The sequence below is a fragment of the Taudactylus pleione genome, unplaced genomic scaffold, assembly GCF_031769625.1.
Source record: "Taudactylus pleione unplaced genomic scaffold, aTauple2 ptg000053l, whole genome shotgun sequence".
In the NCBI taxonomy this organism is placed as follows: Eukaryota; Metazoa; Chordata; class Amphibia; order Anura; family Myobatrachidae; genus Taudactylus; species Taudactylus pleione.
The window spans coordinates 9,295,354-9,322,925 of NW_028284455.1; the positions used below are offsets into that span (position 1 = coordinate 9,295,354).

Genomic DNA, 27,572 nt, shown 5'->3' on the forward strand with positions numbered 1-27,572 from the left:
TAGGGGCTCTTTCTTGTAGACCCCCTTTCTTGGTTTTTCATGGGAACAGGGCAGTGCTCCGCACTCGGCCCGAGTTTCTTCCCAAAGTTGTTTCCCAGTTTTATTTTAACGAGGAAATTGTTGTTCCGGCCTTTAACTCACCTGGTATTTCAGTGGGTGAGGCCACTTTGGATGTTGTGCGGGCCTTAATGACTTATGTTGACCGCACTTCTTCGTTTAGGAAGTCGGACGCCTTGTTTGTCCTCTATGGCTTCCGTAAAAAGGGTTGGCCTGCTTCAAAGCAAACTTTGGCAGCCTGGATCCGTATGGCTATTTCTGAAGCTTATCTTCATGAAGGCCTACCGGTCCCTCCTTCTCTGAAGGCTCATTCCACTAGGTCTGTGGGTCCTTCGTGGGCAGCTCGACGTGGTGCCTCGGCAGTTCAGATCTGCAAGGCTGCTACGTGGTCTTCTGTCCATACCTTCGTGAGGTATTACAGGTTTGACACCTTCGCCTCTCAGGATGCTTCCTTCGGGCGGCGGATTCTCCTTTCTGCACAGGAGCGTCCCCACCCTTAAAGGATACTGCTTTGGGACATCCCCAAGGTATCCTGTGGATACCCTATGGACCCTGAAGTAGAAAATATGAGATATGGTAAGAACTTACCCTTGTTATCTCTATTTCTACGAAGTCCATAGGGTTCCACAGGACTCCCGCCCTGTCGCACCTGTGCTGCAGATGGGCTTTGCTCTGGTCACCGGTTTTCCGTCTCCCTCTGGTGAGAATGTGATTCTTGTATGTGTCCAGATCTTTGTTCTCTCTCTTCCTTCTCCTCCTCCGGCCTATGGCTTGGTAACTAACTGAGGTGCCTTGGCCCGGGGGCGGGGTATAGGAGGGGGACCTAGTGCATCCTGGGAGGCTGAAAGCTTAACTCTTTGGTGCCCTGCGACTGACGTCACACCTATACCCCAAGGTATCCTGTGGAACCCTATGGACTTCGTAGAAATAGAGATAACAAGGGTAAGTTCTTACCATATCTCATATTTTTCCAAGGTACAATGTTACTTGCTTTTTAATATTGTTTTGCTACCAACTGAGGAGAGAGTGTACCGCACGGGAACAGCGCCAGGTGTATCGCGCCATATATAGCAAAAACGATCGGTGGATGACACTCACATCTGTATACTAATCCGTCATCTTAAGACAGAAATAGACAAAAAAATTACATTTAAAATTGGTGTTAACAGATTTATTTTTCCTTGTGTTCATAGAGGTGAATTCAGGCTGCACAGTTGTTAAGTACAAATGAACATAAAATAGAGTGTACTAATCCCCAATCTCTGTAACATAAATGCACATAGAGGGTTATATTGGATTGAATTTTAAGATCAAAAGGACTCTTGAATAGTTTCTTCATTCAGAGCTATGAATCTGATGGAAAACATTGACAATATGGAAAGAATACTATCTCCTGAATCCTGTTGTCATTAGCTGTCACTAGTGCAGTGTCTCAGGAACACTATTGCCTATATAGGGGGTGTAGACAATTGCATTTAACGGTATGCGGTCATAATATCAGCAAGAACATTGCAGGCAAATAGTTCTCGTCAGCAACATAATCCCGGCACCACGATGTCTACCTCACTAAAACGCTAATTAAAGCACATTAACGTTATTGGCAGTTTAACTGTAAACATGCTGCTTCAACATATTTACAGTTCCACTGCTGATGCCGTTAAAGTGCTTTAATTCGCATTTTAGCAAAGTCGACATCGCATTTAACAGGTGTAACAGAAATTGACCAATGATGAAGATGCTTTACTTTATCAATTTACTTTATCAAGATGGAGATGTATCTACCCTCCTAAAGAGGGTAGAAGTTGTCATAGCAACCAATCAGCTTCTAGCTAGTATATATCAAGTATATTCTATAAAATGATATCTAGAAGCTGATTGGTTTCTATGGCAACTTGTCCACTTCCCTACTCTTTAGCAGGCTGGATACATCAGACCACTGGGTCCGATATAACCTTTACTTTGTTCCATACCGTGACTTCAGCTGGGTACACACTGTACAATGTATCGTACAATATATAATTCTGACGTGGTTTGGAACAATACTTTGTGCACATCATACAGTGTGTACGGCCGATCAATCGTTCTTCGCATCGTTCCATCTGCTGTTCTGCATGTTAGATGGGTGAATGGAGTGAACTACGTGGTTCTGTTACATACAGCATGTACCGATACATCGCACCATCGTACACTGGATTGTGTAATGTGTACAGCACATGCACTGTGTATCGTTATATTGCATTGCACCATCGCTGGGTCGCACCATTGTACGATGTATACCTAGCTTTACAAAGATCTGGGAATGAGTTGTGCTATACTTGGTGTTAATGTAATAAACCGGTAATGCAACATTTTTTTTTTTTCTTTTTCTGCTTGGTCTCCTTGCGCTATTGTTGTAGGACCTCACATGAGGTGCTTCCCAATACAGGGGCGGATTCTGAGTTGAACATATGACTGTTTGTGTCATGGATCTTGCATGTTTTTACACAATGGGGTTTATGTACTAAGCTTTGGAGAGAGATAAATACCAACCACTCGGCTCCTGTCACTTTTGCAGGCTGTGTTTGAAAAATGACCGGAACTGATTGGCTGGTACTTTATCTCCGTCCACTTTATCATACAGGGTCTATTTACTAAGCCTTGGATGGAGATAAAGTACCAGCCAATCAGCTCCTAGCTTCCATGTCATAGGCTGTGTTTGAAAAATGACCGCAGCTGATTGGCTGGTACTTTATCTCCGTCCACTTTATCATACAGGGTCTATTTACTAAGCCTTGGATGGAGATAAAGTACCAGCCAATCAGCTCCTAGCTGCCATGTCATAGGCTGTGTTTGAAAAATGACCGGAGCTGATTGGCTGGTACTTTATCTCCATCCAAGGCTTAGTAAATAGACCCTAGAGACCCCTATGTATGCTCCAGAACTGAGCGTACACAAATACGGGTGATGCAGAGTGCGCACAATGTAAGCACATCTACACTTTCGACTGTGCTGTACCAGGATGTTCTCATATAGGTAAAGTTCAGTTACCGGACCTACTGGTTATGCAGAGTTGGATCTAGGTGTAAATTACAAATGTTTCCAGGTATCTTTTGTACTTAGTATAGTGTAGGTGCAAATGCGCACTGATAGTGATGATTAATGGCAAACCAGATGTACACATAGTGGCGGTTACAACACTAGATGCAAACAGGTAAATATACCATTGTTCCCTGTGCTTTGCAGTTTTCTAGCAACATGCACCCAATTTCCTTTTAACTCTGCATCTGATGTTTTGCATGTGTGACATAATAATAACACATTGCACACCCCTTTAGACATTAATAAGCCCTACATCTGAATAAAACTGTTTTGAATTAAAATGTTTGGAACATTAGGGACTAACAATACAGTACATTTTTTTTCACAAGAGGGCGCTATTGCCTAATACTATTAATATGTGTAATAACAGACAGATCCATGGATAGCCTGTTTATATTTTTGTATTAGTAATATTAATTTTATTTTTTTTTCTCTTAACAGCTATCCTTAAACAAAATCAATATATATCAAACAATCTACTTAAAAAAAAATATAAAAAAAAAAAAACGATTCATGGAAAAAATTATACTCTCACAAGACAGAAAAAAAATTAGTTTTCTTATTTGTAGGGAGGGGTGTTGGATCTAAAGGTTTTTCCAGAGTCAGATCTCATAATTTGGTAAGAGTCTGGAGATTCAATTAATTGAGAAAAAACAATGACCTCATGCAGTGCGACTATTTATGGGGCTTACCATGCATTGTATGATTACATTGTGTTTCTTGCTAAACAAATATAATAAAATATTATGATCATTGTTCTTGTTACAAAAACAACATTCAATATATATTTTTTCTTTTTCTGGAGCCAAGTTGTGCCAGAAGCCTGGCTGTTTTACGTCACCGGATTTTTGGCTTGTTAATCTGTGCACCACATGCTTTCCATTATAGTAAGAAAGTGCTTAAAAGAAATGTAACAATTTACTTTGTGTTTTTTGTATTCTAAATGAAATACTGTGTGTTTCTCTGTAGTGCAATGTTGTGTGTATATAAGGGTTCCAACAGAGGAGTCCGGGAGAATGTTTTTTATAAATGTAGGCATTACATACCTAGGCTATACCATCCACAATGTAATGATTTATTACTTCACAATTTGTTATTGAATTAATGCCCAAGTAATAACAGTAACTTTTAATGAAAATAGCAATGTATTTCACAGGTTTAAATCTAAAGAATAATTCTACAGTAGTGGGAGGGGTTTGGGATATTTTAGGGACATTCATCATGTCCACATGGTCGTAATGTCTGCATTGACCACGTCAACGTTAATCATGTCGACACTGGTGGTATAGTGGTGACTTATACCCCTTTTACACTGGCCAAATAACCCGTGTTATTTCCTTGTGAACCCGGGGCCCAGTTCAGTGTAAAAGGGTCCCCGAATAATAACCAGTTCCGGTGACCCGCAATCCAGCCCGGGTAGCGAGCAGGGTTGGACCCGGGTTACGGGGCAGTACAAACTGGCAATGCGTGTCCCGTTTACAGCATAGGAACAGCTGGATCACCGGAGCTTGGAGATTGTCATCTGCAAGCCCCAACCAAAAAACTTAACGCTGCACCCGCGTACAGTGTAAATAGCCCTAACTCTGGGAATAACCCGGGTTGGAGCCGCAATGTGAACAGAGTCAGTCCTGGGTTGGAACGTGTTCCAAATCCTGCGTCAGACCCACGATTTTGGTGTAAAAGGGGTATAACCTGGTTCAGCGGCGCAGGCGATGTTTTCCTGGTCAGCTAATGAGGACTTAAAGTGGTGAGCAGACCCTGTCCGATGGGGGGCTAGGGGGGAAATTTCCCTGGGCCTCGGACTGCAGCAGGCTTTAAAATGTTCCAACATATTATTTTTGTGCTCTGACTTTTTTTTTTTTATATTTATCCATTTGCTAATTTGGCAATTTCCAAGTAATAAAAGTTCAAACCTAGCGCCTAAATATATTAACAGGTTAAATTGGCATAACGCGCTGCGGTGCATGTGCTTATTGCTCTCTCTGTGCATGATGCACCTATCCACACAGACGCAAGAGACTGTCACTTGTCCTTGAGATTTGTAGGGGTGAGTGACTACCAACTTTGCAATGGAATGGTTTGTTTTTAATTAGAAAACTGGACTGTTTGATGTTCAATGTTTGCTTGAGGAATTGCAGAGTTGGCATGTTAGGTAAACTCATTTCATACATTTTTTTGATATTACAATGCTCATGTTTGTATAGATTCAACAAGTTTTGTTTTTATTAATACATTTTGAAATATCACTTTTTTTTTATGGGAACAACTGAACGCTTTTTAAGGGTAAATGGCATGAATTAAGTAACAGGGCCATAACTAGGGCAATGCCCTAGCACAGGCTGCCCTGGGGGTGGAACCGGCCGCCTCCGCAATGCCATTTGCCAGGTACCAGTTGCAATGTTTTTATAAGCGATGCGTCTAGCTCATTTTCTGCAGTCTTCTTCCAGCTCCCACAGTGCCGTCAGAACTTCAGGAGAAGGAGAGTGACGACGAGCATGGGGGCTCAGCAACAATACAAGAAATATAATGCCCAATATTTCAGTGACTAAGTTTCCTAAAGCGAATTTATAGTACCTGTACAAACTTTAAGTTGGAAAGCAAGCCAAAGGAACCTCTTACAGAAATCCTAGAACTAAAACTTTCCGGGGTCATCACAATTGCTTTGCGTACATTCCTCAGTTTGCCAGCATCTGTTGCTTCTGGTGACGTAATGCTCAGTGTGCTGAATAACGTAAATACCGATCATCGCTCAATTAGGGGGCGAGAGTGATTGAATGGGCCGGCCATGGTCAGTATTCACTGTGACGTGGCATGAAAGGTAGATTTTTGCAAATTGATTGCTGCATTTGCAGAAAACAAAAGCTAGAAAAGCACTTCTAATTTGTAATCCCCAACAATCCAGTACATCAGCATATGTATACAGTATTCGTAAAGTTGAATAAAGTGAAGCATAAAAATCAATTTAATACAGTTTAAATGCATGTTTAATGTTTTGGGGTTTTTTAAGACAGGGGGGCTCTTAATTTGGGTTTCACCGGGACACTATAAACCACTGAAAGGACATGGCAGTAAGTATCCCTAACTCTCCCCCTAGTGCCTAATCCTAACCTCCCTTCCTTTAGCCTAACCGTACCCCTGTACCTAACTAACCCTACTCTCCCATAGCCTAACTCTAACCTCCACTCCTGTAGCCTAAGCGTACCCCCAGTTCCTAACTCTAACCCTCCACTCCCGTAGCCTAAATCTAACCTTACCCCTAGTGCCTAACTCTAACCCTCCCCTCCCGTAGACTTCCCTAACCCTAGTGCCTAACTCTAACCCTCCCGTAGCCTGCCTCTAGTGCCTAACTCTAACCCTCCCCTCCTGTAGCCTTCCCTACCCCTAGTGCCTAACTCTAACTCTAACCCTCCCATAGCCTAACTGTAACATTACCCCTAGTGCCTAACTTTAACCCTCCCCCTCCTGTAGCCTTCCCTAACCCTAGCGCCTAACTCTAACTCTCCCATAGCCTACCCCTCGTGCCTAACTCTAACCCTCCCCTCCATAACCCTAATCCTCCATTGCTGGTCCACGCAGAATATCGGCATTTTGCATGTTGACTTTGAATATATATTCACATTCTGCAGATACCGACATGCTCAATGTCCACATTTTAACAATGTTGACATAACTGTCGACATTGTGAATGTCAACATTTTGACTATGTCCCTATTGTACACCATTTACATTTAAATGTACAATTATTGTAAACCTAACACAATCTGTGCACCACATCCATATCATGGGGTTTGACCAAATGCTGAATAACTAAAACCCAATTTTGAGAACTGAAAGTTAAGTGAAACTGGCCCAGTGATTAAAAATAAATGATTTCCCGTCCGCAAGAAATTTTTGGTCCTAGTTGTCCTCTATCAGAATGTCATAATATGAAAAATAAGATGTCTAGCCTAATTTCTCAGTTACAGTATATCTGCATCCATACATTTTTAATATACACGTACAAGACCAGTTGTGTATAATGCTGGGGAGCTTTCTGGAGACTTCACGTTTAAGGGGTTTTCCATCATTTGGAGTATCATCTATAAATGATATTATTTTATATGTTCCCCATAGTGCTTCTTGCATTGGTGTACTCATTAAATTGTTTAGAAATGCTCCTCACAGTGATACTTGGGCCCTGGTGCTGAGTTGGAGAGATACCTGAAGTCAGAGTATATCACATGTTTCCGCGCTGCGTATGCGCAGAATGTGGGCTATGCCGAATTAGCCAGAAGCATAAATACACATGCTTCCAGGTGTATTATCTGTACCGAGTATAGGCTGATTCAAGTTGCACCCTATTGATGATGATGAGGACCAAACCTAAGCTACTGATAGTGAGCATATAACTGCAGAGACGTGTACAACTCTTTATACAGGCGAATATACAGTCTTATTTCTGTGCGCGCAATGCAAGCGCAATTACGGCCGTCTTGGGTTCCGCTCCTCATCGGGTCATGTAAAACATGATTACCATCAGTTATTTGTAGATTACAGGAGTAGTAGGGAAAGTATACTCTCTCCGTTCTATGGATGTTATAGAGGGCGAGAGAAAAGAATAAAGATGGGAGTGGACTTCACATTGGAAATTATCAATTTATTTGTATTATAATGTCTTCCACTAATCTATTCACCTTTCCTTCTTCTTCTCCGACTTTGGTTTTTAAGTAACAAAACAAAAACTATGTATTGATCAGAAATAGATTACAGGAAATATTACAATCATTTGTTTTTCTTCCCTCTGCTACATTTCTTTCTGTCAATAATGCAATTTGCAGGAGCTTTTAGATTTCATGCCTGCAAATATCACAAGCCTATTATTTTCTATTTATTCATGTACTCTTCCTACTAATGTATTTATGTAATGCTGTGTGAGGTGCGCAGATCATAAATAAAAGGGTCTATAAATAAATATAATTAATATGTGCTCGTTCAGACATCCGTGTGTTGTATAAAAGCACGTGAAAATGAACGCCTGGATTAGTTATGTGTTTTAAACATGTTATCTATGTCCTGTATTGTGATCTCTATTGTACCAGTAATGTATTAGAAATAGGTTGCACCTCATTGTAATATTTTAAATACCATTTTTGAACTGGATGGTTGAAGCAGCTGCATTGATTCTGAACAGATCTACTTCTAATGTGCTTTTCATGTGTTTGATGCGTACAAAAAAGCCGATTTGTGTGAACGTGGCCGGTAGGGTTCAAGTAATGCAAAATACACCAAAAAAGAAGGACCCTGCCCCATAGGGCCTAACTAAACTCCAACCCTAATATTAACTAGCTAGATTACTAAAATAATGTTATTGTGTGACATTAACTTTTCTTGTTTTATTGTCTTCAGGGTAGATTTGTTTATCCCTGGAGTTTCTGTAGTCGGCGGTTTCTCAATCTGCTCTAGTCCTGGGCTCCTGGAAAGAGAGAGGGTCCTGGAGCTTGCTGTGAAATACAACCTGCATCCTCCTGCTCACTGGATCCACTCCCAGGTAAATGGTAATGGTGAAACACTGCTCTCTATCTCGGCTCCTGCTCCATCTGCAGAGCTCTCACATACAGCAAGTCTGTTCTCTCATTGTTGGGAAATGGCCGCTGGAGCCTTTAAACTGTGATTCGCTAACTTGGCTACAAGGTCCAAAGTTAAAAAAAAAAACTTACCAAGGCTTGACATTGGTTCTAGAAACAGTGCTCATTGTGGTATTAGCCTGGTATTACACTTTCTTAACAGCATCCTAGACTATGGTTGGAACTTGCTGTGTTTTCATTGAAATACAGCTCATTTATGGCCTGTAAACCGAAACCCCAGAGAATACCAAAACAATGATAGAATAACAATGAGACTATTAAGGTTCCAAAAATACTTGTGAGCCAATAGTTGGACATCCCTGTAAAGTAAAAATATGTAAATGTCTTCCAAACATTATTTGACAAGATTTATTTGCACTTGCAGTTTTGTTTGATTTATTTTTTTGGCATCACAAGTTTTTAAATGCTCAGCATTGACAAGGGCTCACAAGTAGCTTAACAACATTTATAAAGATTTTTTATTTTGTTTTGTTTTTATAGGCTTATATTATCAGTTTATTTAAATACTAGTAAATTAGAACCGGTCTGTGCCTCGCCCCTCTCTGTCCAGTCCTGCCCCCCATCTTTCTGCTGCTCCGCCCATCGAAGTGCTAAAGCTGCTCATCCTGTGTTTCATCATTCCAAGCCCCCCATCCTGTGTGTCATCGTTCCAAGCTTCGTCCCACTCGCTAACATATTTGCAGCGTCCCTGCACTTCGGTCCTCCTCTCCTAAGTCTGTCCCATCTCCCTAGCAGCGGGAGCTGTTTGGGTGCGTGTCCTGCTTTCCATGACGTACACATTAAGGAGACGAGAAATGGTGCATACACACGGTTAGATATGTCAGATGAACGATTTGCAAACGATCTGCAAAAGATTGAACGATTTCAGCCTGTGTTAAACTGAATGGAAATTGTACAAAACTGTCTGCAAACACATCAGATGTCGGATATCGTTATATGACAAACGGGAACGCGCATCGTTCATCATTGCACAGATGTCAGATTTTTCTTTCAGATATGAACAAGTGAACGATTTTTAAAATCATCATCATTCAGATCTGAAGAAAAATCTGACCGTGTCTATGCACCAAAAGACCTTAGAAAATTATTATATAAATATAAACCAGAAGAAAACTAAACAAATAAATAAAACATTCCTGTTTTAAAACAAACTTTCTCATCATTTTTTTTTTTTTTTTAATAAGGTTTTATACTCCTAATTATAACATAGATGAGGGATTGTAATATATATAGTAGTTGGTCCTTTTGTTGTCTGGTTGAGGAAAGGAGGAGGAAATGCTTTATGTAGGCCCTTCCTCTATCTCTTATCCTCACAACATACACAGGTCAGTAGGGCCCAGCTGTGAACTTTAAGGACAGATCCTTCCCAAATAGTTCACTATCCACATTCACAGACCTTTGTCATTTTAAACTGGTGCGTGCTGCATAGTTTAGGTTTATTATGACAACCATATAATTCAACTTTTAACACTTTGGTCATCATGAAAGGGTTCCTCATCTCTCTGAGTTTCTGTTTCTTAAACCGATTATGGGTGAGATTTATTAAACCTCAGAGGAAAAGTGAAGTGAAGTGAAGTGTTACCCATATCAACCAGAGTCTAACTATCATTTATTTGGTACAGTCTATAATTTGATATTTATAATCTGATTGGTTGCTTTGAGCATGTCCTCTTTAGAAAGTTTGATAAATCTCCTATTATTGTTATTTATATAGCTCTATTCTCCTAATAGGACTCAAAGTTTTTTACATTTGCATTTAAAACACAAAATAGAAAATAAGCTTACCAGCAAAGAGAGACATTAGTGAAGGCACATTAGTGACATGCTTGAGTCTACAGGTGAGTCTTGAGTCTGTTTTTGAAGGATTCTAGAGTGGAGACCTCTCGAACTGTGCGTGAAAGCGAGTTCCATAGATTCAGAGCAGCAAAGCTAAAAGCTTGACCCCCAGATGAATTCAGGGAGCTTCAAGGTACTACTAATAGTCCTTCATATTACACACATTCATGCCTTGCATAACAAAAGAGCTGTATTTTTTTTTTTTTCACATATCACTGGAGTTTCCTTTTATATTCGTACAAGCACTGTGTTGATAACTCTTCCATATCTGCCTTTTTCTGAAGAGAAGGTCTACATCTGATATTATCTGTTTTTAATGTGTGTCCCTCTTGTACACACAGTGGAGGTGGGCATTTCACGTGCAGAATCAATGGAAGTGGATTGAAAATTCAGCCTTTCAAATAAGAATATATAGGATTAATAGGAAATAGTGATATTAGATTAGCATCAGTGAGATCTTCGTTCATAATATTTGATAGACTACATTCAAGCAGCCATTATTCAAGAGAGGTCATTACTGGGCAGTAGGATCTGTTGGCTGTTCCCCCACAATTCCTGTACATGTCTTTAGCGCAGTCTGGAAGTGAGATGTATCCATTTCCCACCAAGGAGGTTGATCATCGATTTTGTTTCTGTACTGTCCTAAATATTCATGAGCAGTAGAGTGTTCATACCCAGAGATGAAGCCACCATATGATGACTGTGTGCCTGAAATAACCTTACTACGGGCTTAGCTAGGTATGGTGCCAGTATCCACTGGCCTAGACTTAGTAAATGACATATCCAGCGTTGTATGTTCAATATGCATTATTGTTTGTGTATCTTTCTGTCTGTAATGGTTATTGTTATTTTTTTGTGTACATGGTTTAAGGCAACATTTTACTATTTGTGAGAAAAGCACCAATTTTGTAGAAGATGTCGTAACAGTACCTCTAATATATGTGGCTGGTTCCACATGATTCATAGTATTGCATTTTAAACAACATCCCTGTTTTGTGTGGAAGAGCAGGCAATCTGCACTATGGGTGAGACTCAGAATAACATAGAACCAATATGACCATGCCAGCGCACTGCTTTGCCAAGTGTTTACCGCAGCCATGCCAGTTTTCCTCATTACAGGGGACAGATTGTGTGTCGCTGGAATATGTCTTTCATTTCACATCTGAAGCCGTGTTCAAGGAAAGAGAGAAAACAATTACATTGGAATTCGTCCATAAAAGCAGAACATTTTGTTAATAAATTAGTATTTTAGATTTGTGATTCATGATACAACTGAATAACATGTACATACATGAAACTGGGGTAACGATAGTCCTGTGGAATCACATTTACTATGTAAGAGGTGTTGGAAAACAATAGATCAAAGTCCTGTAGGGAAATGGAAAATGAATCCTCATTGCAGATCCTGAATCCCCTTATAGTACATAAAGTGGAACACATGCACCATACGTTGGAGAAATTCTAATAAAATGTTTATTGTGCACAGAGTATTGAAGTACAAAAGTACTTTTTTCACGGTCACCACACTAGTTCTGCCACTCTGTCTTTTTCTATGGCAACCCTATTAGTTTTAAATGAGGAAGTCGCACTATGGTATTTATCCTCCACTGGCATCCTGTGTGAGGATCTTGTCTCTTTAAATTGTTTGCCTTGAAACTTCAGGAGCTTACGTTCCCATTGTATTTATGTATTAGGGAGTGGTTCTAATCTACAGTCAGGTGCATAAATATTGGGACATTGACAGAATTTTCATATTTTGGCCTCTATTCACCACCACAATGGTTTTGAAATGAAACAAACAAGATGTGCTTTAACTGCAGACTTTCAGATTTAATTTGAGGGTAATTACATCCAAATCAGGTGAACGGTGTAGGAATTACAATGGTTTCTATATGTGCCTCCCACTTTTAAAGGGGCCAAAAGTAATGGGACTATCAACTCAAAAGCTATTTCATGGACAGGTGTGGGCTATTCCCTTGTTCTTTCATTATCAATTAAGCAGGTAAAAGGTCTGGAGTTGATTCTAGGTGTGACATTTGCATTTGGAATCAGTTGCTGTCGACTCTCAATATGAAATCCAAAGAGCTGCCACTATCAGTGAATCAAGCCATCATTAGGCTGAAAAATCAAAACAAACCCAACAGAGAGATAGCAAAAACATTAGGTGTGGCCAAATCAACTGTTTGGAACATTCTTAAAAAGAAAGAACGCATCGGAGAGCTCAGCAACGCCAAAAGACCCGGAAGACCACGGAAAACAACTGTGGTGGATGACAGAAGAATTACTTCCCTGGTGAAGAAAAACCCCTTCACAACAGTTGGCCAAATCAAGAACACTCTCCAGGAGGTAGGTGTATATGTGTCAAAGTCAACAATCAAGAGAAGACTTCACAAGAGTGAATATGGAGGGTTCACCACAAGATGTAAACCATTGGTGAGCCACAAAAACAGGAAGACCAGATTAGTTTGCCAAACAACATCTAAAAAAGCCATTACAGTTCTGGAACAACATCCTATGGACAGATGAGACAAAGATCAACTTGTACCAGAGTGATGGGAAGAGCAGAGTATGGAGAAGGAAAGGAACTGCTTATGATCCAAAACATACCACCTCATCAGTGAAGCATGGTGGTGGTAGTGTCATGGTGTGGGCATGTATGGCTGCCAATGGAACTGGTTCCCTTGTATTTATTGATGATGTGACTGCTGACAAAAGCAGCAGAATGAATTCTGAAGTGTTTTGGGCACTATTATATGCTCATATTCAGTCAAATGCTTCAGAACTCATTGGACGGTGCTTCACAGTGCAGATGGACAATGACCCGAAGCATACTGCAAAAGCAACCAAAGAGTTTTTTAAGGCTAAAAAGTGGAATGTTATGCAATGGCCAAGTCAATCCCCTGACCTAAATCCGATTGAGCATGCATTTCACTTGATGAAGACAAAACTGAAGGGAAAATGCCCCAAGAACAAGCAGGAACTGAAGACATTTGCAGTAGAGGCCTGGCAGAGCATCACCAAGGATGAAACCCAGCGTCTGGTGATGTCTCTGCGTTCCAGACTTCAGGCTGTAATTGCCTGCACAGGATTTTCAATAAAGTATTAAAAAGTGAAAGTTAGATTTAGGATTGTTTAGTTTGTCCCATTACTTTTGGCCCCTTAAAAAGTGGAAGGCACATATAGAAACTGTTGTAATTCCTACACTGTTCACCTGATTTGGATGTAATTACCCTCAAATTAAATCTGAAAGTCTGCAGTTAAAGCACATATTGTATGTTTCATTTCAAAGCCATTGGGGTGGTGAATAGAGGCCAAAATATGAAAATTCTGTCCATGTCCCAATATTTATGCACCTGACACATTCATATATATATATATATATATATATATATATATATATATATATATATATATATATATATATATATATATGAGAGAGATATATATATATATATAATTACCCTTCTCTGTTTGATTTACTAATTATGGCTTTGCTGAAAGAATAGCCATTCATTTATCAGATTGTTTCTAAAATTATTTAGTACTTGCATGTTCTGTACTTTTTATGTTATTTTCATAGGAGTGTTTGTTCATTTGTAATGTACTGTAGTACACACATGAGGACTTCCTATAATGTTCTTAGTGAGAGGTATCATCAATGTAATAAAAGGCAGCCACCACCCAGCTTTTCTTTTGTATGTATATACATCATAGTCGATGTGTTGGAAGCATTTTAGTTCAGAGTATCTTCAAAACCACGGATTTTGTGGGGTCTTACCCGTGTGCAGTAGTTGGTACCCACCAAAAGTGGTCCGAGGAAGGACAATCGATGACAAGGTGATAAGCACCCAAGGCTCATTGATGCACGTAGGGAGCGAAGGCTAGCCCATCTTGTCCTATCCCACAGAAGAGCTACTGTAACACAAATTGCTAAAAAAAATTAATGCTGGCTATGATAGAAAGGTGTCAGAATACACAGTGCATTGCAGTTTGCTGCGTAGCTGGAGACCGGTCACAGTGCCCATGCTGACACCTGTTCACTGTTGAAAGCGCCTAAAATGGGACGTGAGCATCAGAACTGGAGAATGGAGCAATAGAAGAACATGGCATGGTCTGATGAAGCACGTTTTCTTTTACATTATGTGGACGGTCGTGTGTGTGTGTGTGTGTGTCATCTATCTGAGTAAAAAATAGCACCAGGATGCACTATGGGAAGAAGGCAAGCCGGCGGAGGCAGTGTGATGCTCTGGGCAATGTTCTGCTGTGAAACCTTCGATCTTTGCATTCATGTGGAGGTTAAAAGTGTTGGCCTCTACGTTCCCACGATCTCAATCCGATTTGTGGTATGTGTTGGAAAAACAAGTCCAAGCCATGGAGGCCCCACCTCGCAACTTACAGGACTTCAAGGATCTGCTGCTAACATCCTGGTGCCAGATACCACAGGACACATTCAGAGGTCTTGTGGAGTCCATGTCTCGACGTGCTAGAGCTGTTTTGACTGCACAAGGGGGACCACCTCAATATTAGGCAGTTACAAATGATCTTATTATAAATCTATATATAATATATATTTGCATCTATTTTTCTTTTCAATTTTATTTTCTACTAAAGTATATATAATATCATTATTATGATTGATTCTGTTATTATTGTGTACATTGTTGTGTCTCCTTTCCTCTATTGCAGTGTGCTCTCGGCTCAGAGGTAGCTCTGCGAGTTGGGGGAGAGTTTTTCTTTGATCCTCAAGAATCTGACTCTCTGGTGGATTTGGTCTTAATAGCTGGTGGCGTAGGAATCAATCCATTGTTTTCAATACTCTTGCATGTAGCTGACCTTCACAAGATGCTGGAGACAACAGGCAGAGGTTTGCAAATGGGGAGTGTGAAGCTCTATTATAGTGCCAAGAACACCAGCGAGTTGCTATTCAAGGTAATTGTAGAACATGGTGATATTAATAAATTTCATTGCACATACTGTCAATCACAGTTGTATTCCCATTTGATACCTACAGTAATAGCTAACAGATAAATTATAATAAATTAAAGCTCAACTTTTAAGTTATACCTTATAGTGAGGATTAGATGTGCATGACAGACATCTGTAAGTGAAACAGATCCAAACTCTCTTAAAATGCTTACAGCAAAGAATACGGAGGAAACCAGTGACTGCCGCCATGCGCCTCGTTGAGTTGACACCCACTCAAGACTTATCTAAGGGGATGTAGGCCCCTTAATAAGTGATGCATGTAAATTTAATTCAACCAAAGCATAATATTCCTTTTTATCAAACACGAATCTCATTTCCTTGTAGCAACTAAATAACAGAAAAAAGTGCAATAAACACTATAATAACAAACAGTTCAGAACAATAAAAGTCACAAAAGCATAAACTTCCATGATATAATTCCATGGAGACTCGGGAAGCCTTGGTATAATGTTTCAGGAGCATGGATCAATGTGGCAAGTCTTGTCCTCATTAGAGAGGGACACTCCTTGAGTATAGGGGGCCCATGCTTAAGGAGTGTGGTTAGCTAACCGAGGATTGACTGGCTAACCTTTGGAGAGTGTATGTTCTGTCCCCACCATCCCCACAGTCATGCAGTGCACACTGATATTGGAAAACAACATATGTTAAAAGCTAATACAAAGCCTTGTGCTTTGTCCTAGTTTTTAACAGAAGTCTTCACAGCGTATTATTAAAACCTTGTTGCAGTATAGTGTACTAATAACATAGGGGTCTATGTACTAAGCCTTGGAGAGAGATAAAGTTCCAAACTGGCACTTTACCAGTGTTTGAAAAATTACAGGAGCCGATTGGTTAGTATGTTATCTCTGTCCACTTTATCTCTCTCTCCAAGGCTTAGTACATAGACCCCCCCAGGCGTTAACATTCATGCGCGCTGTGAGCAGTCTAGAAATTGCTGTAACTTAAGCAAATGCTTTTCACAGTATATATGCCTGCCTATACAGGTACACTTGCTTACATTGTTTTTTGGTTATCAGCACTGAACGGCATTTAGAAGGCTTTTTATAACCATGCATTGAATGCCTGTTTTTAAAGCCATTGTGTACGATTCTTTTACCTAACAGTGTGCCAGGTTTAATGCAAATTTTTCTAACAAAATTCATAACACCTTATAAAAGATAAAGAAAGATACAGTTAAGTCTACCCATTACCTCATAATCCAGTATAACATGGAAAGCCATTATAAACAGTCCATTTGTCTATTTCATTAAAAACATTTTACAGAGAAATCCGTTTTTTATACCAATTGTAACACTTCGCTTTCGCTAACTAGCTCGGTGTCTTGAGTGAAACTGACATATTTTTATTTTTTTTATTTTAGTGGGTCGGTAGCTCTGCACCATCCCACAAATCTAATCCAAAATCTACTTTGTAAATAGCAATCTGCTTTTTTTCAGGGTCCATAGGGGATCCACAGGGATACCATGGGGTGTGTGTGTGTGGTTGGAGTGATCCAGGCACCGAACAGTTAAGCTTTAGCTCCCAGGATGCACTGGTGGTCCTCCGCATAAACCCTGCCCCCAGCCACAGGCAGATTTTGCTAGCCTCTCCACTGGGGACCTAGGGCTGCAGCCGGGCATATGGAGAAGAACAGGGAAGGCAATTCCGCCAGAAGACGCTGTAGTGGGACAACTGGTTTGTCCGCTCCCCCACTAGACCACCGGGGTGGTTAAAAGCCGGTGTCGGGGACCAGGTAGAGGGTAGAGGCCAGCGGCATCCGGTGGTTGATGCAGCAGTGGGGAAGTAGGCTCTCCCCTGGCAGCCCCTCCCCCAGCCTAGAGCTTGATCCCTCACATGAGTTTTTCTGCTTCTGGGCTGCTCATCCTACTCACCCTCCTCCTATATGAGACACTCTGTAACCATTAAGGAATGCTTTTCTGAAGCTACAGGTGTCTGGTCCAGTCTTCCTGTATACCTCTCCCTGGAGCCAGGTTATACAGCGCACAAATCCTACCAGCCCTTTGAGGCTTGAGTAGTTGGTAGTGCCCATTATAAGTATATTTTTATGCATTTTACATGACTTGTGATTGCTCTGTTGTTGTGATATATACTGTCTTAAACTTTGACTGTCTCAAACCCTCAACTACCAGGTGTGTAGGGGGTAATAGTGCTTCACATTTACTTGTATTTGTGAAGGGTGTCACATTGCATTATTAGCTATACCAGTGGTGCCCAATCTTTTTTTGAATCACGGCGCCCTAGAGTATCAGCATTGTTTTCAGGGCACCCCTAAGCCAAATGTTTGTTATTGAGAAAGTCAGAAAAAAATGTTGTGAAGTAAATTGTGCTTACCTGTCATCCTTAGGTTTGGTTATATAGTGGTGGACAGGTTTGTGCTTCTGTTTGTGCACATATTTACATTACATTGACCATAAAGAATTTGATCTGGACCACCAACCTGAGGCTTCCCTGCTAGTGTCCCGAGGCACCCCAGGGTGCACAGCACACAGTTTGGGAACCACTAAGCTATACACGGATTGTGTGCTGCTTGTTGGAAATTTCTGACTTCTAAAGGCAAGGATAAACAGGAGGCGGAAGCCCCTGTGCTGATTACATACAAATCCTGTTTTGCAGGCTTGCCCTCTTAGGACTTCATTCAGGATGGTCTATGTGCTAATTGTTCTAAATTTGCTCACCAGTCCACCTTACCAGCCCCTGTATATGAGCCACCTGGGTGTCCTCCTTATGCCAGGTTATGATGCAGCTAGTGGATCGTTGTTGACAACTCCCACAACAACAGCCTTCTATGTCGGTATCCCCTATGCATCCTCCTTGAATGGATATTTAGCCCACTCAGTTTAGAATATGGCTCAAACGTCTGCCGCCTCTCAGCAAAGGTTACAGGCGGACAGACCATTAGCCACCAAAGCACATAGGCGGACTGTATCATCCTCTCAGTCTATCCAGCTTTCGGACTCTGACGCATCATCTGAGGCAGAGTTATGGTAGACTTACCTTTTGTTAACTCTATTTCTAAGAAGTCTATAGGATCCACAGGGCGCCCACCCTGACGCACCTGGCCTCATTGGATATTTTCTCTCTTGATCACGGACTCCTTCTGGGAGAGTGTTTCTTGAGAGTAATGTTCTTCATTCTCCTCTTTCATCTCTCCCGTCTTGGGCTTGTTTACAAAACTGTCTGGCTGGGGGCGGGGTATATGTGGAGGAGTACTAGTGCATCCTGGGAGCTAAAGCTTAACTGTTTGATGCCTGGATCACTCCAACCACACACACCCCATGGTATCCCTGTGGATCCTATGGACTTTGAAGAAATTGAGTTAACAAAGGTAAGTCTACCATAACTCTTAATACATTTTTTGTGTCAATGGATGGCAAATTGGATGAGGTACACAATCTGGGTCACTTCTGAATCATATATGGGCCTGGCGGTGACCGCACATCTTCATATCATCTGTTTATTTATGAGTTTTCTTTTAAATCTGCATTTAATACTATTTTATTGTTATTAGTGATGATTCATTCGTTAACATAGAGTGACAGCAAATATGCCTTTTTCCCACAATAAATTGGAGCTTTCACTATATTATGCAATACAGGTTGTTGTAGTTTTTTTTATTTTACTAAGCAGTTTTTCCTTACGGCAGAGGTCAGTGATATGAGTCTCTAGTGTGCTGAATCACAGGTGGTTAGAAATGCCGATTCACAGCCAGAGGCCTTTTCCCAGATCATCTCCTCCTATGTAATTGCTGACTGCCCAGGCTATATTGATAATCTCAGGCCTAGCTGCCCAAACATGTAACCATTTTATGAATTTTATTCAAACATGATTAATAAACAGTACGTACACATGCTTCTGTGTGTATAATTCAGTGCTACTGTTTTGTTAATTTCAAAGAATACTTTTGAGCATGCACAGATAACCACATGATATGCAGCCAGAGAATCATTTTTAAGCAATGACCAATTAACATAATCAATCATTTTCTATGTCCCTAAACAATCTCTTAGGTCATATTACATTATTTGTGTTCAGTCATCTGCTGCTTACTTAGCACTAATAAAATGAGCTAATGGAATGTGGTTGCTTGTCTTACCATAGGTTTTGGTGATATTACTGAGATAAATACAGATACAGAGGGAGATTGACTGTATTAAAGCTTGGAGGAGATGAAATACTAATTAATCAGCTTTTAACTGCCAATTTATAGGCTATGTTTGAAAAATGACAGTTGGGAGCAGATTGGTTGGTACTTTGTTTCTCCAAGGGTTCTATTCATCATTCCCAATGCTGAGCATACACTCTACAATTAGCTGTCAGATATCTGTCCAATCTGGCTGGATGGAATGAAAATCAGGTAATGTATGGGAGCAAATGACAATCAACTATTTGCTCACAAACACTGGAAAACAAGAAAAAAATGATTGTTCAGACAAACTGGTTAAATTAATTGAATTTAACCCATTTGAACAATTGTTTTTGTCCGTTTTCCAGTGTTTAAGATCATATGGTCGATTGTCATTTGCTCCCATACATTACCAGGTTTTCATTCCAACCAGCCAGATTGGACAGATATCTGACAGATAATTGCATAGTGTATGCCCAGCTTTATTAACGGTTTCACACTCTTTATTACTTATTTAAGTAATTTTTAATTTTCACTTCTGTTCACCTGTCCTAGTAATACATGAGATATCACTGATATCGCCTGGTAACAGTCCTGCTGCATTAATTTCCACCCTACCCATACTTTAGTATGGGAATGTAGAAATGTTACCATTCATCAAATACCTAAAACTATGTATTTTCGGATTTGATGGTGTTACTGTATGCCATCCTCAGTTGGCGTATAGCCCCCATAAGGCTTTACAAGCTGCCGTTTACACAGCAGCTTGTGAAGCGGTGGGACTGTAGCGTCATACAGCTTCTCCTCCCTCCCCCTTTTATGCTCCCTCCCCGGTGCTGCATGCTGCTGCATCGTGAAGCATCTGTCCTCTCTGTACGTTCCCTGGTGGCACTTGTTAGTGCTTAATTAACTGTTTATTTACTATAAGCAATTAATAAAATAACACAATTGAAGTAGCACTTACAAGTGCCCTGGGAACACACAGAGGGGAGACTCTTCGCGTTGCAGCGTCGCGGAGAACATTGAAAAATATATATTTTTTTTTCTAATTTATATTTACCGCAGCTGTAATCAGTGCTGCGCGGGCGCCGCTTCTGTGAATGGAAGCGGTGCATGCGCTAGGACAGGACCAGGCAGGGAAAAGTATCTCTTATCCGAAAAGCTATCATCGCAAAAATGACCGCTTTTTGAAAGTGATACTTATGGAGAGGAGGAATGATCATCTGTAAATTGTACATGCGTCGATAACGCATGGCACATGTGTACAGGTACATTACCGTAGTCACTCGCAGCAACTTTTTCCCTACAGTGTGATTGGAAGTCAGTACACGCGGCCCTTCTGCGCGACCATAGTGTTATTCAAAGTCAGTTATCTAAGGATCTGCGACGACCGATGCTTCATCTTTGTACATTTGCATTCAGTTGTAGGCTGAGACACGCCCCAAAAGCGGTAGTGACGCCTGCGTTTTTGCTACCACTCCTCGTAATTTCCTCTAAACTGTCCCTGAATGTCAATCCTTGCTGCGTGTGGCATCGCTAAGGTACGTTGACGCGCACGCAGGCCAATAATCGCTCAACTGCATAAGTATCGGCATCGCGTACATATGTGAATCAGGCCCTGTGTCTGTAGAAGTTTTGTCCATCCTGCTTAATTCATCTGCTGCTGTCGGTATCATAGGCTCCATCTGCACATTTGTAACTAAGGCTGCACAAGGTGGTGCTGGGACCCTGGTTGTGCACTACATATATCACAGGCACAGTAGCTATAATGTTGTCAGGACACATGCAGCATGGCAGTCACATTGTCTTACAAGATAATGTAACCAGGGAAAGTCAGGGTTTCAGCAGATAAGTTTGAGTGAATGAGTGACAGTAAAGCCTAGTACACAATGGGCCTGATTCATTATGGATAGCTGTTGCAATCGCAGCTCTGTAATCGCACGCAGGTCTACTGTGAAAATATTCTAATGATTGCTATCGCAATGCCATCACACTACCAGCATAGAGATGCCCACTACTGCTATCTCACATACATAATACCTTGCAAACCTCCATAAACATGGAGCTTTGCATTGTTGCATGTTGCATCGGTAACATTGAGTACCATTGGCCCCTCACACGCTGCGTATGTAATTGCACTGGCTAATTTCTGCACACCCATGTAACGGCTTTTAACTGATCAGACACGCCTGCATTTCTCCGATCGCAGTGGTAGCTTCGTGTATGTGCACTGCGATGCATACTGCGCATGCATAAATGTAACAATCGGCCGTCTGAGGACGCTTTAGCAATAGTGATCCTTAATGAATCAGGCCCATTATACAGTTTCTCAGACAATATGCCCGATTCCGACTGAACAGAACGACATATTGTCAAAATCGTCTAGTGTGTACCCGCTATGTCAGCTGTTGCGCTCTCCTGTTTGGTCGTCAGCCGCATCGTCAGGTCGTCCCTATATACAGCTCAACTTGATGATGCGACTGACGACCTCATGAGGCAGGGGCCGACATATCGGGCAGTCAGATACCACGTCATCTAATGTGTACCGGCCGACCGATATGTCAGCCTGTCAGTGGGGTGGGGGGGGGTTTCGTCCATCGTATTGCTGGGTACACATATCGTATAGTGTATACCCAGCTTAACAGAGAAGGTACAAATGTAACTTTTTTTTTTTTGTCAAGATTTCAAAATGTGATTAAGTCATTTAAACAATCTAATCAATCAATATACAGAAAATCACAAGCTAGACCTACATATGCCCAAATATGGTGTGATTCTGATGTCAGTTGATCTGCTTTTAGACTTGTTTAGCAGAAGACAGTGGCGTGGGCAAGCTGGGATCAATCCGATACCCGAACTTAAGTTGATTAATGAAAATATTATTAGTCCCTGGCCCACACTAACAAAACCCAGGCTGTGCGTGACACTGTGCCACAACACAGTCAGTTAACTCACCCTGTAGTCTTATACTCTAGTCTTCATTCAGAGAGAGTGTAGGCAGGGCTAGCCCAGGCACTAGCAGGCAGTGGCACCAACCGACTTCCAAACCAGCCAGTCAGCCGGCTCAGAGTCAGACAGGGTCCAGGGATTCAGCCAGGCCTCCACTTACCATAGCCGCTTACCATAGCACAGTCGTAGGAACCCCGAGTGGCAGCAACTGAGCTGACGGATTCTAGTGCTCAGCGCTGCCCCCGGGCTGAAGAAAAGATGCGGTGTGCACAGCTTAATCCCGGAAATCCCTGTATTGTAGGCACCAATCCCGAAATTCAAATCCAGGCGTTTTTTCCACTGAGGGCCGAATTCAATTAGCCACGGAAAGTGCCGTCTGGTGAAAAACGGATTGAATTCATCTCATTCGCTTGTTTTGCCGCAATGTTTTCTCCATGCCCGTCCTGGCTTTTTGTCCTATTAAATTGTAAAACACGCGGATAGGTGAATGTTCTCCAAAGCGAAACTAGCGAAAAGGACATCTCTTTTGGGCGGGGAAATCAGTCTTGTACCCCATAAAAAGCTTCAGTGACCCTGAGAATGAATATAGAATTGTAGTAGTAGCCCTAGTAAAGGTGTTTAGTGAACTTATTATGTTACAATGGGCTGTTACATGGATATTTGCATATGTGTGGACAAATGATAGAAAGCAATGTTTTTTCAGAAAAATAAGTACAGCGGTTAAATTCGGGGTACATGAAAATGGGTACTAGTATATTATGATGTCTCTAAAATGAAGATTTAAAAAAAAATCTCAAAAATACACCAGCTGCAGCATCCTGCAATCTCAAAGACGCCTGTCTCATCATATATCGCCCCCCAAAGTACCAGGCCCCCCACTTTTTTCCATTTTCCAACACTTTTTTTTTTTCATTTTTCCCCAAAAATGACATGTTTTTTTTACGGGTCAATTAAGTAAATGTTTTAATTTTTTTTTGCCCTATTAGTCATTAGGTGGGTGTCCAAAAGGTTCTGAACCAAGGCCCTCTTTCAGACCCACTCGCGAGCGGCTGTCCGCTCGCAAGTGGGTCGATGGTCTGCACTGCGCATGCGCACGACGGAGGGAGCTCCGTCGTGCGCATGCGCGAGACCCTACGAGCGAAGGACTTTCCTTCTCTCGGAGTGTCTCATCAAAGGGGGCGTGCTGTCGATGTTGACTGACAGCACTCCCCCTTTGGTGGGCGTGCCGGGGGCGTGCCTGCCAGACGGAGGCGTTCCCAAGGGAACGCCTACCGTCTGAAGCCGGCCCCACTGACATCACTAGTGATGTCAGTGGGAGTGATTTTGGCTCTGATGGAGCCAAAATCACTCCTGGCCTTGCGGTTGAAAAACTCAACCGCAGGCTTCTGCTCGCAGTTTCGATGGTCGCGATGGTCAAGACCATCGCGACCATCATCCTGCACGCTCTTATATGCTGTGGGTGGTGACCCACAGCTATACGAGCGTCCAGGAGGACGCTCCATATTAATGGAGGTGGGCCCTGATTCAGAGCGAGCGCTCTGGTCAGAGCGTCCGGCTCTGAATCAGGGCCCAAGTCTTCACATTTGTACCCCAAAATATGGATTTTGCACTTCTTTTCTCCTGCCTTTTGGTGGAAAAACTTTTTCGCCTGTTTTTGCCTATGGAGTTTTTGGAGATACTTTGAAAACAGGCGAAAAGTGCAAATCGGAGAAAACTTTTCTCCAAACACCATTGAAAATAGTTTTAACGTATTGGGTCTGATTTTTTAGGGGGCTGTATGGATGTCAAGTGTTTTAAACATCGCACGCGGTCGCAGCAGGTGGTTTTTTTAACGGTTTTTAAAATTGCGTTTTTACGACACGAAAATATACTTATTTTAACGTACCCACAATTTATGTGGAACAGTAATTTCTAATTTCCTGGAAGAAAAATTGCTTTCTATAATTTTCGACGATATATTTTTTTTTTCACCCAAGATTTGCGCGCCCATTTTTCACTAAAGTTCGCAACTTCTGAAAAAATTTGGTGGGAATTTATCATTAGGGTTCTGAAAGAAATCCCCACATTTTTAGCCAAATATAGGGATTTTGCTTTTTTTTTTCTCCTGGTCTGGATTGGAGAGAATCTTCTTCCAGTTTTTTTTTTTATGGGGGGGGTTCTCCATTTTCGCCTGTTTGCCATTTTGGATATTTTTTTTTTAAAACTGCAGTTTCGCCAATGGCGAAAAAAATGTCAGTTTTCGCCGCGAATTTAATACGGCCCTAAATCAGTGGATCTCATCCTGAGATTCCAGATCTTTCTATGTACAGTATATGATTAGATTCTTTTATGACCATACCATACTGTAATAGTCAGGATACGTGTTTGTTAGACCACAGCAGTTGTGTCGCTATGTTCTCTCGTGCTTGCACAGTATTAGTCATAGAATGCAATGTTGTTTATTCATAAATCACATGCTTTCATGGGAGCAGCTATATTATGCGATTTACAGAATTTGTGGACATTGTGCTCATATTGAAACAACATACAGTTCTAGGAATAAGATAAAAAAAGAATGTATTAGAACGGTTTTGTTAGTTTTAGTTTCCTGTTTACATTTGTTCTGGAATTTTGTCATTTATGTATACGACGATATCCGAGGCGTATGTGAAATTGTACAAAACATAAGTCAGCCATTTGTTTCTATATTTAGAATAGCTCATTTGAGCCTGTAAACAGTAACCTGCCAGTGCTTATTATTGACTGGAACTCCTCCCGGCTGCTTGCCCTATTGTGAGTATAAGTAGTGCCCAGTGGGATAGGGAGAAGCTGCGCTTGGGGTAAATGGTGGGAACAAAAGGCTGTAAACTGCTCTCTGCCGCTCGCTTGTTGGCTACATTCAGTCTGAATGGAAATTGCTCGCCTCTGCCACCTTCACAGCTGCACGCAGGAGGAAATCAGCAGCCTTAATGCTTTCAGAATGCAAATGTTGGCTTTTAGAAATAGTGCACACAAAGGTAAATGAAGTAGTTATATTTAGCCTTTTTTATCTTGCCAGACCACATTAGCTGCTTTTTGTAGACATATATATAAAATGAATATAGTTTGTATACAGTATGTGTATGTACACTCAGTGGCCACTTTATTAGGTACACATTGCTAATACACGGTAGATCTCCCTTTGCCCCAGAACAGAGTGAATACTTTGTGCTTTGGATTCAGGAAGGTGCTGGAAACATTCCTTAGAGGTTCTGGTCCCTGTTGACATAATAGCATTACTGCCGTGAGGCATATTTTGTCTCTCCTTGAAAAAAAAAAAAACTGATGGTGTGCCTTGGGCGGCATTTTTAGTTTCTTGTTTAGTGTGCCTTTGAATGAAAAAAAAGTAAAAAAGTCACTGCAATAGTGCTCCACCAGGAGATATGGAAAACATGCACTGTTAGTGTGACCCGAGGACTGTGTGCGCTGAATTTATGGATGCCTGGTTGGAGGAGATATCCCGACCCCATCCCTCCCCGAATATGATTTTTCTGCAGTGTAGTGCTTTTTGCATGGTGATGGCTCACATGACCAAGCAGTAACTTTTATAGGGGCATGCTGACATCAGTCCCCGGAACCCAGCTTCCCAACTGGCCGCAGGTCCCCGTTTTATTTTGTTACCCCAGGAAGCGGGCGACAAATAGGACTCGGCATCATCGGTTTTAATGTATATCCAATGGAGTTAATGAGCAGTTGTTCCTAATAAAGTGGCCACTGAGTATGTATGCACACACATATACTGTATTCATTTTTTGTGTTATTTATTAATTGTTGGGAATAGTAATTTGTTAGGGATGTTGTCGTTTTTCTTTTTTTTTTCTTTTTCTCTACACAAATGCATCTAACATGAAACATAAGGCAACCCTAATCTCTGTACCCTAGATGTTATCCATTTTTGAATATGACACTAAGGGCAATGTATTTTCCACACTCCTATTCCTTTCCTGACTAATTCTACAAATAACTATTTTTATTATGTATTTTTTCTTGCAGAAAAACATTCTCAATTTGATGCACAGTTTTCCTGGAAAAATAACATGCCATTTCCATGTCACGCAACAGAGTTCACCAGTCTGTCCAGAACTACAGCCGTTTATCACTGGTGAGTGGGTCCTTATGGCTGGACATAGTTCAAATATCCATCATGAGTTATTGAAACACGATATTCAGGAATGCAGAGGCCATTTAGCTTATGGAATGTTGACAAATACGCAACAGTTGAAGAGACTTTTTACTGTTTTATGAATTCAGGATTATTTTTAGCAAGAGGAAGACTGAGAGGAGATGTTTTCATTGCCATAAACTACATATGCATTTACTAAGAGTACATTTAATAAGCTAGTTGTACAAACGATCCTAGATAAATTATTTATTGTCGCAATGCTATATATAGGTACAGGTTTGTACAGTGTCTTCAGCAGCTAAGAGTCCGCTAACAATAGTTTAGGTAATAACAGAGGCATCATTTTCGTTTTGGTGGCATTTTTCCCTCTAAAGAAAAATTTCTTGTTTAAAAGTTCTTATGCTGTTTTTTGTCACATAGAAGCGAGTGCATACATGTATTAGACGTTTATCGCACACTGTGCGTCTGTCACTGTTCACTTCTCTCACTGTGTCTCTGTCTCTCTCTGTGTCTCTGTCTGTGTATTTCTCTGTCTCTCTCTCTCTCTCTCTCTCTCTCTCTCTCTCTCTCTCTCTCTCTCTCTGTCTGTGTATTTCTCTGTCTCTCACTGTGTCTCTCTGTGTCTGTGTGTTTCTCTCTCTCTCTCTCTCTCTCTCTCTCTCTCTCTCTCTGTGTCTGTGTATTTCTCTGTCTCTCACTGTCTCTCTGTGTATTTCTCTCTCACTGTGTCTCTCTGTCTCTCTCTCTCTCTCTCTCTCTCTCTCTCTCTCTCTCTCTG

At 41.2% G+C, this 27,572-nt stretch overlaps 1 protein-coding gene across 2 annotated transcripts in view; it reads left to right on the top strand.

The window, feature by feature from the left end:
- OXNAD1 (oxidoreductase NAD binding domain containing 1) overlaps positions 1-27,572 on the top strand; it is a 71,905-nt gene that overhangs the window by 37,523 nt on the left and 6,810 nt on the right. For both annotated transcript variants that reach the window (XM_088463269.1, XM_088463263.1), the window contains exons 6-8: positions 8,521-8,662; positions 15,282-15,524; positions 26,665-26,773. In XM_088463269.1, coding sequence (XP_088319395.1) covers positions 8,521-8,662; positions 15,282-15,524; positions 26,665-26,773 — 494 coding nt within the window. The remainder of the gene's footprint in view (positions 1-8,520; positions 8,663-15,281; positions 15,525-26,664; positions 26,774-27,572) is intronic.